Source organism: Mustela putorius, unplaced genomic scaffold (genome assembly GCF_011764305.1).
Source record: "Mustela putorius furo isolate JIRA1106 unplaced genomic scaffold, ASM1176430v1.1 tig00003853_pilon_pilon_pilon, whole genome shotgun sequence".
Classification (NCBI taxonomy): domain Eukaryota; kingdom Metazoa; phylum Chordata; class Mammalia; order Carnivora; family Mustelidae; genus Mustela; species Mustela putorius.
This window is the reverse complement of record NW_025422005.1, coordinates 6,672,253-6,688,746: the sequence shown is the minus strand read 5'-3', so window position 1 is coordinate 6,688,746 and position 16,494 is coordinate 6,672,253. Positions and strand designations below refer to the sequence as shown.

The window sequence follows — 16,494 nt, the reverse complement described above, 5'->3', positions numbered from 1 at the left end:
ACTTTCATTGCATCATTTCATTTAATTCTGACAGCTCCAGAAAATAGGTACTGCTGTCCCATTTCACAGGTGAGGAAAGAGACTCAAAGTTCCGTGACTTGTCAAGATCATTCACAGTAGAAGCAAGCAGAGTTCCTGCCAGTGCTTCTGATTGTGCTCTCCAGGTCCTTTCCACTAGAACACAGTGGGGAGCAGAAAAGGACACACATGGGGCACACGGTAGCAGATTATCAATCCTGGACTGTCTGGTTCAGAGCTAGTGGAGACGAGGGAAGGACGGCCTAATGGTCCGGAGGACTTCCTGCAGGAGATAGCCTAGGTGTGACTCAGAGCAAAGGTGGGGGCAGGATGTGCTACCTAATGTTGGCCCTGGGCGGCAATGCACTGGAGCACAGACTGTGTTGAGAGAGCAGGCCCCGAGGTCAGCTGGGTGGGACCTGAGGTTGAGGGGTAGGAAGCCTGGCAGAGCTGCTTGGACTAGATAAAGTGGCAACAAGGAGCTCGCAGGAGCTGGAGGGGGAGGGAAGCAAAAGCAAAGCTTGGAGAGGATGACTCTGCAGTGCTGGCTGGGAGCAGTGGAGCTGGGGGGCCTGGAGATGGTAGGGGCCAGGCAGGTACCTTGGGAGGGGTTGACCCAAGGGCAGGCCTGTCCTCTTGGACCCAGGGAAGGGGGTGGCAGGGGAAGGAGATGTGGACTCTGCAGGCTTTGGTAGAGGATGCCTTTGAGGGACAAAGGACAGAGAGGAACATATTCCATTACAGGAAGCTTTGAAACTCCCATCAGGTCAATCATGCCTCTGTTCACTGCTGTTCAAGGTCTTCCTGTGGCCAGTAGAATCATCGGCCACAAACACACCTCACACTCCGGCCTGAATCTACTTTTTTGGGCTCTTCCCCCACTACCCTCCTAGGTAAGTCCTCCCCTGGCCTCCTACTACTTTCAGCCTCTAAAGGGGCCCACCTCTGGAACCCCGCCCCAAGCTGGCCTCAGCAAAGCCCACCAGCCTGGCCAACCAACCCTCTTAGCTATCAGGGCTGTGACAATCACAGTGTTCCAATCACCTTGGATAGCTCTTCCCTCACAGTCTTGAATAATTCATGTTTCATTGTTATTTAGCTTTTGCTGTTGGGGGTCTCCCTAACATCACCTCCCTGGCCTTGAGGGCTCAGTATTCACAACCGGGGATGTCATTTTGCCTTTCAGTCTTTGTTCCCTCATCTGCAAAATGGGGCCAATAATGTCTCGCAGCATCTGGCACAGGAGCCCATCCATGACTGTGCCAGTCCTTTCCTCCAGCGTGGGGTGGTCCCAGGGGCGGAGGGAAGGTGGGGGAACCAGGACAGAAGGGGAGGACTCCAGCCTGGAGGAGGATCCTTTCTTCATCCAGCTGGATCTCTGCATTTCTAAGGGACCACTGGTATCATGCTAAGATCATCTAGAAAGGGCACGCACAAGCCGTCTTTTAAAAAAGCCATCACAGATTTCTCCAGCAAAGGAAGGAATCTGGACTTACAAATTCAGGCGGACCCCCTCCCCCCACCCGCCCCCAGCAGCTAACGCCCCCTCCCAGGGCTGAACCACCGCAGCACGTGCTGCGCGGTCCATGATGTTTACAAAGTGCGTTTCGCTGACCTCCATCTCCTTGAAAACCTTTCACGACCCCGCAGGTTCCCTGTCATCACCTCCGTTTGGCAGACGAGATCACCAGGACTCTAGGAGGCGACGTGCCTTCCCCGAAGTGGCCCTACGTGTTGGCAATCAGGGTCCCGGGGCTGCACCCTCCAGCGCGGTCTGCCCGCCGCGGGACTGGGGGTACGAAGGGCTGAAAGGCGGGCGCTGGCCCCAGGGTACCGCGGGCCGGGCTCGGGAGCCTGGGGGCGCGCGTGGGGGGATGAGGGATGGATGCTCTCGGCCGCAGCGGGGGCAGGGCGTGCAGCCCCCAGACATCTCGCCGCCTCCCGGGAGGTACCCCAGGCGCGGTCCCGCGGGCGCGCGCTCCGGGCTCCGCCGGCGACTCGAGGCGCGCGCCCCGCTCCCGCCCGCCCGCCCCCCCCCCGCGCGCGCCCCACTCCGCCTCTCCCTCGTGCGCGCGCCCCTCCCGCCGCCACCCCGCCCTCCCGCTCGCGCGCGCGCCCCTCCCGCCGCCACCCCGCCCCCGCCGGTACCCTCGCCGGACCCGAGAGAGCGCGCCGCCGCCATCTTAGTTGCTGCCGCCGCCTCCAGCCAAGCGCTTCCTCGGCGGAGGGGAGGGCGCCCGCGGCCCGAGCGCGCGGCCCAGCGTCGCGGCGGCGGCTCGTGGGACCCCGGACTCGCCGCGGCGCGAAGCAGCCGGCCCCGGGCCGCGAGACCCCTGCTCGGCGCCCCGCGCGCGTGCCTGCCGCTCCCGCCTCGGGCCGGCCGCGGCGCCGGGAGCCGGAGCGATGCTGCGCCGCGCTGCGCCCGCGCTGGCCCCGGCCGCCTGGCTGCTGCTGGCCGGGCTGCTGAGCGGCGGCGGGGTCTGGGCCTCGCGAGGTAAGCGGCGGGCTGGGGCGGGCCCGGGGGGAGTCGGGGCGGGCGCCGGGGGCCGGCGAAGCGGGGCTGCGTCCCCGGGCGGGGCGCCGGACCCCCGGGTGGCGGCTGCGCGGGTCTGGGGGGACGTGCCGACGGGCGCAGGGGTCGGTCCCCGTCCGCCGCAGCGCCTGCGGGCGGGGGTGCAGCCCGGTGAGAGGCCGTGTACGTGTGTTGTGTGCTCGCTCGTGCATCAGGCGGGGGGTGCACGCAGATTTTGGTGTGTGCTTACATAAGAGCCCACTCCTCCGCATCCCTGCCGGGGTCCCGGCGCTCTGCCGCTGCGCCGCGGACGCCGCATCCTCGCCCCTTGCCGCCTCCCCCCGGGGTCCTTTAAATCTCGTCTGTTTGCAGACGGGCTGCGGCCGAAACTTCTCGCTCCCCTCCCACGTTTCATCCGAAGGTGAAATCGCGAGGAGGTTTACGGTCGCGGTCTCACCCCGCGTTCGGAATCTGCCTCTCCGCACCCCCGACACCTTGGTGCAGTTTTTCTGATGGTGACTTACATCGCTCGGAGGCTTTCAGATCCTCAGCAGAAACCTCCCTGCTTCCTCAGGGCCGACAGTATTGTACTGTTACTTGGGAAAAACAACAACAACAAAAATGTCTTGGTGAATTGATTGTTTTGTTGTCTTAACCTTCATCCACTTAACCTTTTAAACAGTGCACGCTTTCTGATACTGGCCGATCTTGCCAGCGAAAAGCTTACGCATTGCAGATGCATGCTTCCGAGTGCATCTTGGAATTGTAAACATATTTTCCTTGGCCTTGGAGCAAAGTAATCTAGGTGTAGTCTGGAGAGGACTTGGATCTATTCTTCTGATTTTTAATTTTTCATCAAAAGCCTGGGAGGGGGAGACCTGACGAAAGTCTAAATGAAACAGTCCTATTTCGTATTAGCAGGCTTTTAAAAAAAATCCTCATTTTTCTCTTCCTTGGCGTGACAGACGGAGAGAAGTATGGTGTTCAAAAATTAAAGGGCAGAAGAGGCAAATGCATCTTTTGTTCTGTGTTCCTTTCTTCACATGGGGGATGATGAACTTGGAATACTTCATCTCTAACATTCTGTGGACTGTCATAGTCAAGTCTCAGTCACTAAGTATCAAATCGCTCTCAGTTTGATTTTTAAAAGTTACATCAAGCTGAGCTTGAAATGTTCTTTCCAGATGTGGGAACGGAGGTCTGAAAGTCTGATCTGTCCAAGAGAAAATGTCAAAGTTCTGCTTCTCTCGGGGAAAACCCACACATTTCAAAAATATGTGCTTGGATTGAGTATTTTTGGGAACAGTTCAAATATATTTCGTTTAGTCAGTGATAACTTTTCTTGTTAAGATCCATATTTTCTTGTTTGTCCGCTCATCTCCATTTGCTATTCATTATTGAATTACTTGGGTTATTCAACAAATATAAATTTCATTTATCAGATATCCTCACTGTGGTGGACTAACAAATCTTATGTGAAAGATAATGTTGAGTACTGAGTCCTTTGTCATTGGCTGACTTTCTAAGCTTTTCTTGGTGCATTTATAGTATTTAAGGATAATTAGTCTTCAAAATAAAAACACATTTTATTTTTTTATTTATTTATTTATTTTTTTTTTAAAGATTTTATTTATTTATTTGATAGACAGAGATGACAAGTAGGCAGAGAGGCAGGCAGAGAGACAGGAGGAAGCAGGCTCTCCACGGAGCAGAGAGCCCAATGCGGGGCTCTATCCCAGGACGCTGGGATCATGACCTGAGCCGAAGGCAGAGGCTCTAACCCACTGAGCCACCCAGGCGCCCCTAAAAACACATTTTAAACATAAGTTATTCTCTTGCTTTTTTTTTCTTTTCCCCAGCCTGCAAGGTAGAAAATGTCTTGTGAATATTACAAGAAATGCCAATAAAATGGTTTCATTTTGAGGGGTTGCAAGTGGATTTTATATGTAAATATGCAATTTGCCAGAGACACTTTCTGTGGGCTCATTTTAAAGATTTTTATTTATTTATTAGACAGAGATCACAAGTAGGCAGAGAGGCAGGCAGAGAGAGGGGAAGGGAAGCAGGCTCCCCTCCAAGCAGAGAGCCCAACGTGGGGCTCAATCCTAGGACCCTGGGATCACGACCTGATCCGAAGGCAGAGGCTTTAACTCACTGAGCCACCCAGATGCCCCTGTGGGCTCATTTTAGGTGATCATTTCAACTAATAGTCTGACTTTTTTTTTTTTTCCTCTAAGACAGTATGATACGAACAGCTGGCCATACTCTAGCTATCTCTAATAATTATTAGTGGGATAAATATCACATATAAATTGCTGGAGAGAATGTTAGGTTTCGTAATGTGAATTGCATTTTGACTGTCAATTGGTTGTTTAATAGAGAACTCCAGATTTCACTCTAATCTGTAGCTGCAGTTCTTAAAAAACATCAAGTAAATCAAAATATTAGGCATATCCTTGGCATGCCCTAGGCTACCTGCTTTCTTTCCAGTGAGTCAGTGATCAGGAAATAGTAAATTGAAATGGAGAATATAGGAAGCTTATGAATATATATATTTTAATGCGAGCAAGGACTGCACTTCAAAGCCAGCGAAATAATTTTAATGGTTATTTTCCTGTTTGTCTGTACACAGACTTCTCTGCGAGCCTCTCCTCACCTTCCTCTGGGCAATTTCATCTCTCGGAGCCCCTGAATCCTCCCTGCCCTGCCTGCCTTTTCCTCTTTCCATAGCACTTCAGCCCATTCCAACAGCCTTACCTGATTTTGTCCTCACTAGGACATAGGCCCCAAGACAGAAAGGTGTTTGGTCTGTTCTGTTCTCATGTGAATCCTATCACCCCCACATGGTAGGAGTAGATTCTCAGTATTTGTTGAGTGACTGAATGGCTGGACAGCTCTATCTCGGTTTGTTTTTTTTATTTTTTTTTTTATTTTTTTTTTTTTATTTTTTTTTTTTTTAAAGATTTTATTTATTTATTTGACAGACAGAGATCACAAGTAGGCAGAGAGGCAGGCAGAGAGAGAGGAAGGGAAGCAGGCTCCCTGCTGAGCAGAGAGCCCGATGCGGGGCTCGATCTCAGGACCCTGAGATCATGACCTGAGCCGAAGGCAGAGGCCTTAACCCTCTGAGCCACCCAGGCGCCCCGGTTTGTTTTTTTTTAAAGATTTTATTTATTTATTTGTCAGAGAGCGAGCGAGCACAGGCAGACAGAGAGGCAGGCAGAGGCAGAGGGAGAAGCAGGCTCCCTGCGGAGCAAGGAGCCCGATGTGGGACTCGATCCCAGGACCCTGGGATCATGACCTGAGCCGAAGGCAGCTGCTCAACCAACTGAGCCACCCAGGCGTCCCTCTATCTCGGTTTTGACAGCATAGTATTTTTATGTCCTAATTCTCTTCTGACAGATAAATGTTGTATACTGAAAAAGGCATTACAGACTATAAAACAAATCTAAATTCTGCATCACGATATAGAAATTCATTAGTAGATAATTTTCCAAGGATCTGTTCTGTTGATTGCAGTGTTGGGGATATTAGACCATAAAAATCTGTAGCAGCTTTTGAAGGGTGTACTTTGTGGCCACCAATCTGAGTCTAATTTTTAAAGATACTGTAATTCTCTGCTTTTTTGGAAAGTGGTTTCTTAATTTGTTACCTTGTTTTTCATAAGTAACTGAGGAAAAGTCCTTTGAATACAGATGTCAGTATTCTACTTAATCTAGCAGTTGTATTGCTGGGAGTAAATGTGATTTATTTCACATAGGAGGCTTATAACTACTAAAGAAATAAAGTATATATTTTTTAAATCTATTTTTTAATTAAATTATTATTATTTTTTATATTTTATTTTATTTGACAGAGAGTATGAATAGGGAGGGGGCACAGGGAAAGAGAAAGGGAGAAGCAGGTTCCCTGTTGAGCAGGGAGCCTGCTGTGGGACCTGAACTCAGGACCTTGGGATCATGACCTGACCTGAAGGCAGACATTTAACTGACTGAGCCACTGAGGCACCCCAGAAATGATAAAATATTAATAATTCTGAATGTATTCCAATTTAGGAGCTCTTACTCAGTTAACTGGAACCTTCAGTTACCTAGAATTCATCTTCTGGCTGCAGACCCCTTTTAGGAGGAAAAGCATAAAATCAAGCAGTTTCATAGCAATTCTTTTGCAAAAGGAAGTTTTAGTAGTTCATATCATACATTATCTGTGTCGGTACTATTTGATGTTTAAGACCAAAAAAAAAAAAAGCAATTGATATTTCAGTTTTAGATATGAATATATGACCCATAAATGAAATTTTAATGAAATATAAAATTTTTACATTCAAGTTAGAAAATGCTGTAATTCCATGATACTGGTTTCAGGACTTGGCTCCAAGTTTATGAAACCATCTCTTAATGTTTAATATGAGGATGTTAAAATTTTAAGACACTTTTTTTTTTAAAGATTTTATTTATTTATTTGACACATAGAGAGAGAGAGAGATATCACAAGCGGGCAGAGAGGCAGGCAGAGAGAAGGGGAAGCAGGCTCACTGCTGAGCAGAGAGCCTGACGCGGGGCTCGATCCCAGGACCCTGATATCAAGACCTGAGCCGAAGGCAGAGGCTTAGCCCACTGAGCCACCCAGGCGCCCCAAGTTTTAAGACACTTTTAAAAAGGATTGAAATATTTTTTATTTATTTTTTTTAAAGATTCCATTTAGGGGCTCCTGGGTAGCTTAGTCGTTAAGCGTCTGCCTTCAGCTCAGGTCATGATCCCAGCGTCCTGGGATCAAGTCCCATATGGGGCTCCCTGCTCTGTGGGGAGCCTGCTTCTCCTTCTCCAGCTCTCCCGTACTGTGTTCCCTCTCTCGCTGTGTCTCTCTGTCATAAATTTTAAAAAATCTTAAAAAGATTCCATTTATTATTTTAACAGAGAGAAGAGGAGCTCGAGTAGGGAAACAGCAGGCAAAGGGAGAGGGAGAAGCAGGCTCCTTGCTGAGCAGGGAGCCCCACGAAGGGCTCCATCCCAGGACCCTGGGATCAATATCTGAGGCAAAAGCAGGTGCTTAATGGACTGAGCTACCCCAGTGCCCCAGAATTGAGTTATTTTTATTATTGCTTCCTAAGGCAGGAAAATTATAATTTTGGAGGCAAGCGTAAGGTTTTCATTTATAAGAGTTGAAGAAGAGTTTCATTTATAAGAGTTCTGATTATCCTGAACAATCACCAAGAAGTTAATTGTGGTTTAGGATCATTATGCTATTAAAAAAATGTATCTTGCTTTTTCTGTGGTCTTGATATGGTAAAAGCAGAAGTATTTGAAAATACGTTGTGTCTTCTATAAGTGTAATTTAAGATAATTGATTTGTTATAAAATACAGAGTTTGGTTAAGCTTCAGAAATAGGGATTCAAGATTGGGGGAAATGACTTATTCAGCGGTGTGTCCCAGTATTGTAAAAAAACCAAACCAAAACAAAAGTGACATTTTGATGGCAGTAGTGACTGTGCAGAAGCCAGAGCCGGGCGCCCTCAAACTGACGGCTGTGAGGTGAGGATGGACCTTGGCCGTCCTTTCTTAGGGCTGCCACCCCCTAGGAACGGGGGATACTGCATTTGTTTGGCCCCGATTTGATAGGTCCTTTCTTCTCTGTTTTAGGCATATTTTTGTTCATCTTCTCAGTTAGCTGTAGGATGATATCATTGTTAAAGTTTTTCACAAGATGTTTTGCTAAGGTTTTTTCATTTGTAAAGTTTTAGATGAAAATTCATTTACTTCAAAGTAACTGAATTGAGAACATTTTAAAAACCATAGAACACATCTTCTATTCCAGAACTCCAATAAGAAGCAGGTGGTAACACAGTAAAGGAGGAATCGTGTTTTCCTTTTTTTACCTTAGGTCAGATGTGAATATTATCTTTCAGCCATCTGTTTTGGACTAGTCTGATTCTCTTGTGACAAGAACTTTTTAGAATCTGCTACTTTTCGAAATAAGACTTTCTTTTCCTCATCCCCTCTTCTATTTTTTTTTTTTTTAAAAATGTTTTATTTATTTATTTATTTGACAGAGACACAAGCGAAGGAGGGAACACAAATGGGGAGTGGGAAAGGGAGCAGGCTTCCCCCCAGTAGGGAGCCGGATGTGGGGCTTAACCCCAGAACCTGGGACCATGACCTGAGCCAAAGGCAGGTGCCTGACAACTGAGTCACCGAGGTGCCCCAGTTTTAACTTTTTTTAAAAGATTTATTTAAAATTAAGAACGCCTGGCTGGCTCAGTTGGTTAGGCGACTGCCTTGGGGTTAGGTCATGATCCCAGAGTTCTGGGATCCAGTCCCACATTGGGCTTCCTGCTCCACAGGGAGTCTGCTTCTCCCTCTGCCTGCTCCTCCCCTATCTCATGCTCTCTCTCAAATAAATAAATAGAATATTTTTTAAAAAGATTTACTTGTTTATTTTTTTTAAAAAGGTTTTGTTTATTTGACAGAGAGAGAGAGATCACAAGTAGGCAGAGAGGCATGCAGAGAGAAAGAGGGGGAAGCAGGCTTCCTGCTGAGTAGAGAGCCAGACCTGAGGCTCGATCCCAGGACTCTGAGATCATGACCTGAGTCGAAGGCAGAGGTTTAACCCACCCCAGATATATTTATTTTAGAGAGAGAGCATGCGTGTGTGTGGGTGAGCAGTGGGGAGGAGAGGCAGAGAGAGAGAATCTCAAGTAGACTCGCCACTGAGTACAGATCCCAGTACAGGGCTCAGTCTCAGGACCCCAAGATCATGACCTGAAACCAAGAGTCAGGTGCTCAACTGGCTGTGCCCCCCAGGTGCCCCTCTTCATTCCTTTTTTAAAATGTATTATTTTTTAAAGATTTTATTATTAAAATTATTATTTTTTTATTTTTTAAAGTTTTTATTTATTTGAGTGCACAAGTGAGAAAGCACAAGCAGAGGGAAAGGGAGAGGGAGAAGCAGGCTCCCCACTGAGCAAGGAGCCCGATGTGGGGCTCGATCTCAGGACCCTGAGAGCATGACCTGAGCCTAAATCAAGAATTGGTTGCCTAGCTGACTGAGCCACCCAGGTGCTCCTAAACATTTTATTTTTAAGTACTCTTTATGCCCAGTGTGGGGCTCGAACTTAAAATCCTGAGATCTGGAATCACATGCTTTACCGGCTGAGCCAGCCAGGCACCCCTAATAATTTTATTTTTGTTTTTTAAAGTAAGTTCTAGGGGCGCCTGGGAGGCTCAGTGGGTTAAAGCCTCTGCCTTCGGCTCAGGTCATGATCCCAGGGTCCTGGCATCGAGCCCTGTGTCGGGCCCTCTGCTCAGCAGGGAGCCTGCTTCCTCCTCTCTCTCTGCCTACTTGTGATCTCTGTCTGTCAAATAAATAAATAAAATCTTAAAAAAAAAAAAAAAAGTTCTGCACCCAATGTGGGACTTGAATTCACGATCCTGAGGTCAAGAGGTACATGCCCTACTGCCTGAGCCAGCCGTGTGCCCTCATTTCAGAGCATTTTCATCATCCCAAAGAGGAGCCCCTGAGCCCTTAGCTCTCACTCTGTCTCCGTCCCCCCTTGGCAACCACCAGTCTACTTCCTGTCTCTAAGGATTTGCCTCTTCTGGACATTTTATATCAGTGGAGTCTGACAATATGTGGTCTGTCTGTGACTAGCTTCTTTCAGTTGATGTTTCAGGGTTCATCTGTGTTGTAACGTGTATCAGAACTTCATTCCCTTTTATGGCTGAATAACATTTACCATAGGTTTGTGTCCTTCCAAAATTCGTATGTTGAAACTATATTCCCCAAATCATGGTATTGGAAGGTGGGGCTTTTGAGAGGTGATTAGACCTGAACATAGAGCCCTCCCAAATGGCATGAGTTCTCCTGTAAAAGAGAACCCAGACACCACCCTGGGCCCTTCCACCAAGTGAAGACACAGCGAGAACACGGCCAGCTGCGAACGAGGAGCATCTCAGCAGAACTCCCAACCCGGGGCACCTTGGTCTCGGACTTCCCAGTCTCCAGATCTGTGAGAAATACATTTCTGTCGTGCAGAAGCTGCCCAGTCTATGGTATTTTGTTTTGGCAGCCCTAAGAGACTAAAACGATATTTCTTTGTACGAATAGACCACATTTTGTTGATGTGTTCCTCAGTCGATGGACATTTGGGTGGTTTTCCACTTTGTGGCCACTGTGGAAATGCTGCTGGGCACGGTTGTGCACTGGCTTTGTGTGCACGTACACGTCCAGTTTTCTGGGGTGTACACCCAGGGGTGGAATTGCTGGGTCGCGTGGTTAACGTCTAACATGTTAGGGGACGTGCTGAACTGTTCCCCAGAGTGGCTGCACCAGCTTACACTTGCTCTTGACCTCTGTAAGTGCTCCCGGGAGCTTTTTTCTAATCAGATACACATTTCATGGTTGTCTGCGTTTTCTTATGAGGGTTTTAAGTTGCTGATGGTTTCCTGCTCTAGGGATAAACTGGCATTTCCTCCAACCAGCTCCTTCCTCCCTCATCCTGTCCCGTATCATTCCAAGGTTGAAAGGTCTGCCTTCTACACCTGTGTAGCCTTCCCCGTAAAAACATACTTCTTCCAACTTCCCTGACATTTGATCATTCAGCCTGGGCACCTGCTAGCACAAAAAGCAACACTTTTCTGAAAAAAAAAAAACGTTGAGAACCATAGTTGGCTTTCCTTAGGTCTGAAGCTTACCAACCCTTCATTCAAATCCTTGCCGCGCCCAGCCCTGCAGCTCTCTTGAAGAAAGGTGGAGCAGGTCTGCCGCCTGCATCCAACCCCAAGCTCGGAATGCCCCCTGTGATGAGAAATGAGCTCCTAAGGTGCAGACTCTGCCGTTGGGGGACAAGCTGAGTGAACCTCCAGCTTCCAGGACCAGGATTTAACTTTGTGGAAGGAAAAGGATGAAATGCTAGAATTCGGGCGCCTGGGTGGCTCAGTGGGTTGGGCTGCTGCCTTCGGCTCAGGTCATGATCTCAGAGTCCCGGGATCGAGTCCCGCATCGGGCTCTCTGCTCAGCGGGGAGCCTGCTTCCCTCTCTCTCTCTCTGCCTGCCTCTCCATCTACTTGTGATTTCTCTCTGTCAAATAAATAAATAAAATATTTAAAAAAAAAAAAAAAAAAAAGAAATGCTAGAATTCTTTTTTTCTTTTTAAGATTTTATTTATTTTTTTCCGGAGACAGAGAACACCAGCAAGCAGAGGGAAAGGGACAAGCAGACTCCTCACCTAGCGCGGAGCTTGATGCAGGGCTCGATCCCAGGACCCTGAGATCATGACCTGAGCCAAAACCAAGAATTGGACACTTGACTGAGACACCCAGGCACCCCCAAAATGCTAGACTGCTTAGACAACTGGCCGAGAATATGATATTTCTTCATTTATTACATTTTGGTTCTGCTAATTGGCTAAAAAGTGTGCCTTGTTAAAGTGGATTATTTTGTCTGTATGGTTCTTTGATTTTATTCCTTAAGTGACAATTTATTTACCCGGTCTTTAATCACAGTATAAAATACTTAGGAATGTATGTCTTAAGGGGCGCCTGGGTGGCTCAGTGGGTTAAAGCTTCTGCCTTTGGCTCAGGTCGTGATCCCAGTGTCCTGGGATCGAGCCTCACATCGGGCTCTCTGCTAAGCAGGGAGCCTGCTTCCCCTGCCCCCCACTCTTCCCTGCCTCTCTACCTGCTTGTGATCTCTGTCTGTCAAATAAATAAATAAAATCTTTAAAAAATGTATGTCTGTAGATTCAAAGTGAATTTTAAAATTCGGTAAATATGGGTGTCATCATTATTTTAAGACCTATTTAAGGTGTAACAAAGACATTCTGAGCTCTTTCTAGTGCTTAAATTTTTTTTTCTCATTCGTTTTAAGGATCACCAAGAAAAAAATTGATTGGCATAAACGTCAACTGAAGATACATAAAACTTGAAAATGACTTGTATACAGTTGTCTGCTAAGTGGCTTTTAAAGAGCATAGTTTAGGGGCACCTGGGTGGCTCAGTTGGTTGAATCCTCTGCTTTCGGCTCGGGTCATGATCCCAGGGTCCTGGGATCGAGCCCTGCATGGGGGGGGGGGTCTCTGCTCAGCAGGGAGCCTGCTTCCCTTCCTCTCTCTCTCTCTCTCCACTTGTGAGCTCTCTCTGTCAAATAAATCTTTGAGAAAAAAAAATAAAGAGCATAGTTTATTACGTCTGAAACACAGAATCCAGTCACATTTAACTTTACATATTTATGTTGTAGTTGACGATGAATATTGAGAGGACCAGCTGTGTAATATGTGGGGCCAAGTGCAAAGTCAAAGTGTAGGTTCCTTTGCTCAAAAATTATTAATAAGTTCAAGGTGACAAAGAGCATCAAACCAAGCACGGGACCCGGCAAACCTAGAAAATAGTCTTGAGTATTGATAGACTCTCGTGGCAGGGTGTTAGTAGTCGGAACGGGGTCCTGGCGCTGGGAGTTTTCGCTGGAGCCCTTGGTCCTCTGGACCCGCTCACCTGCACCTGCCGATGCCCCGCCCTCCTCCGAGGCACCTTCCCCCGGTGCCCCCCTTCCTCGTGGCAGGACTCGTGGCCTTAGGGTAGAGGGTGTACACTCTTTTCTCCGCAGCAACTAGCGAAGGACAGAGTAGACTTGGCTCGCAGTAGTGCCAGCAGATCAGAGGTAGAAGCTAATTGAGGAATAGGGCTGCTCTTGATTGGGGGATTAAAGCCTTTGCGTCAGCAGATTATGTTTACTTTTAAAATGCCTTGACTGATTCATGCCAGTTGCCTGTTACGTATAGAATCAGTAACGAGGACAACAGAAATGATTAAAATTCTTGAATAATCCCTAATCTTTTTTTGCCACGCTTCTCAAATGTTCATCGGAGTAGCCAGTAAGTAGTGAAATGCACCGGCTTGCGTTGAATTTTCTTCCTAAGCCCTACTCACTTGGGCTGCGGTTGTTACTGCAGTAAAGCCGGGATTGGAAGTGGGCAGCGGCCGTTCCCAGTATGGGAGCACCTCAGTTCCTAGGGCTGTGATAATGGTGGGGTACCTTGATAATCCCCAGCCTCTATTGTCAAGCTCTGAACTGGCCATGTTTCTCAGCTTGCTTCTGAGTTGTTTGTCAGATAGCCATTAATACCTGCCCTTGATTCCCGAATGAAGCATTTTCATTTGGCAAGAGTTTAAAAAGTCCATGCCCAAGTGTAGGAAACCACTTGTTTAATTAAGAGGGCAACTAATACGCATCTTCCAAACATTCAAAGCTCAGAATAGAAAATGACTTAAATGCTTCTTTATATGAGATCGGTCTTTCTTAAACCTGGAGGAACATGTACCAGTGGGATATTTTCATAACATAGTCTCCCTTCTCTCCCTGATGGTGACTTTAATTAATAACAAATGCAACATTAATATTTGATGAAATGTTTTAAAGATTTTATTTATTTATTTGACAGAGAGAGAGAGAGAGAGAGAGATCACAAGTAGGCAGAGCAGCAGACAGAGTGGGGGAAGCAGGCTCCCTGCTGAGCAGAGACCTGGATGCGGGGCTCGATCCCAGGTCCCTGGGATCATGACCTAAGCTGAAGGCAGAGGCTTAACCCACTGAGCCACCCAGATTCCCCTGATGAAATATTTTAGAAAGGTCATCAATGCCAGGGATCAGGGCGCCTGGGGGGCTCAGTCGGTTAAGCGTCTGCCTTTGGCTCAAGTCATGGTCCCAGGGTCCTGGGATCGAGTCCTGCACTGAGCTCCCTGCGCAGCCGGGAACCTGCTTCTCCTCCTTCCCCCTCATGCTCGCTTGTGCTCTCTGTGCCTTTCTCTGTCTCTCAAGAAAATTCTTGAAAAAATTTTTTTAAAATGCCAGTGATTAGTATACATTTGTTTATTCGGTTGGTGAAATTTATTAACCCCACTTTTTTTAGAATTGTTCTTTGAGTATTCTTGAAAGGTTTTTACCACTACTTTAAAAAAGTAATGCATAAGGCAAGTATGTATTTGTTGGCATTTTTTCTCCTCTTCCTAGTAAGTGTGTTTATGTGGTTTCCAGACTGAACCCAGGGGCAGTGAGAAAGCGAACGCGGCGCTGTGATGGTTTCGTTTCGGCCTGAAGGAAGAGTGCCAGAAGGGTTTCCTGAAGTTTCAGTTTTATCTGGAAACTCAGCTTAGTGGTGTAGGAGAGCAGATAGGGATTTGGGGCAGAAGCCTTGACTTGGAACAGAGCAGTCCTGACTGTACCTTCTTATCTTTGGGAAATTCCAGTGCAGGCAGGGAAGCTGAGACGGGCTGGTGCAGTGAGCAGTGACACGGCCCCAGCACCCTCCGCAGTGGCTCCCAGGAGTTACTTAGCTCGGCCTGGGTCCGAGCTCCCTGACTGCCTCGGCGCTGGGTGCTCTTCTCCTTAACCGAGCTTTGACTCGATGTGTGGTTTCCTGGGGCCCGTGTCTGATTCCCAGATGAGCTGGAAAGGCCATTTATATCCACCTCTTAGAATTCCAGTTAGAGCTCAAATTGCATTTTCCCCTGGAAACACTGTTATAAACCCTGTAAGCTCTACAAGTGATCATCAGAAACCCATTTTAACCCATAACACAAGTGGAAACCAGGCAAATTTGTAGTAAAACACAGCACGCTCACCATTACAGTATTAACTTTATAAAGCAGAGATGAAGCGCTGGTTAACTTGTGGTAAGTAGGTCTCGAAGTACTAGAGTGGCTTTGAAAGATTTTGTGGGCAGGGCGCCTGCGTGGCTCAGTGGGTTAAGCGACTGCCTTTAGTTCAGGTCATGATCCTGGAGTCCCAGGACCGAGTCCCATATGGGGCTCCCTGCTCAGCCAGAGTCTGCCTCTCCCTCTGACCTTCTCCCCTCGTTCTCTTTCTCTCTCTCTCATAAGTAGAAATGATAATAAAATAAAAAAATAAAAGATTTGGTGGGGGGCATCAGCTGTGGTCAGTCACACTTGGCTCACACCTGGACCGAAGAGGGTGACTTCTTAGTGACCTGGCGGCCAGAGGGACGGGTGCAAGCTGATCCTCAACAGGAAGGCAGGGAGATGTGGGCCAGTAGGCCCCCTGGTGACCAGGTGGCGACACTGCAGGGGTTGGCCGATGGGGGACAGGAAGGGGGAGGCCGCAGGGTGGGTGCCGGGAGCCTTCTGCCACCAGCTGTGTGTCCACCGCCCGGAGAACTGCCCGTGTGTGCAGCTCACTCCTTGTGGAGAAGGCATGTGCATCATTTAAGGGAATGACTTCTGGTCAGAAGTACTTCGTGTTTTTCATCAAAGATTTTACTTAAGAGTTGCCATTTAAAACTATTGCTTGAATTGTCCAAGGTCCAAAATGTATGCAAATTAAATTTACTCCTTGTAGAGTTATTTTACTAAAGCAAATGTAAAAAGGGGAGTTTACAGAACCCTCATATAGTCTTGATTGGATGTGTACGTGTCGTTTACTGGCGGTCGTCCATTCTAAGCAGTGGTGACCTGGTAACTTTAATAGTAACACTCAAGGATGCCTGCAGGACCCCCCTTCAAATCATTGTTTAGGATGGGGTCCGAGGCAGAGCTCCCCGAAGGGTATTACTTGGTTCTGTGTTATTTGGTAAAAGGTCTATGGGTTATCTAAGGTTGGGAAATGCTGTCAATGCTGTAGGACTTCTCGTGAACCTTTAGCAGACTGTGTTGAAATCAAAGTTATAAGCAATTGAGCTCGTTTTTCTTTTTTTTTTTTTTTTTAAGATTATTTATTTATTTATTTATTTGACAGAAAGATCACAGGTAGGCAGAGAGGCAGGCAGAGAGAGAGGGGGGAACAGGCTCCCTGCTGAGCAGAGAGCCCGATGCGGGGCTTGATCCCAGGACCCTGAGATCATGACCTGAGCTGAAAGCAGAGGCTTAACCAACTGAGCCACCCAGGTGCCCCATGAGCTCATTTTATACGAGTTGTTTTATAACTTTCTTAATGTCATTCATTAAACATTTGTCCC

General features: G+C 47.6%; 1 protein-coding gene across 4 annotated transcripts in view; it reads left to right on the top strand.

Annotated features, from left to right (window-relative positions):
- Positions 1-2,183: 2,183 nt before the first annotated feature.
- CLSTN1 (calsyntenin 1) overlaps positions 2,184-16,494 on the top strand; it is a 79,839-nt gene continuing 65,528 nt past the window's right edge. For all 4 annotated transcript variants that reach the window (XM_045063704.1, XM_045063702.1, XM_045063703.1 and 1 more), the window contains exon 1: positions 2,184-2,512. In XM_045063704.1, coding sequence (XP_044919639.1) covers positions 2,422-2,512 — 91 coding nt within the window. In that variant the 5' untranslated portion in view covers positions 2,184-2,421. The remainder of the gene's footprint in view (positions 2,513-16,494) is intronic.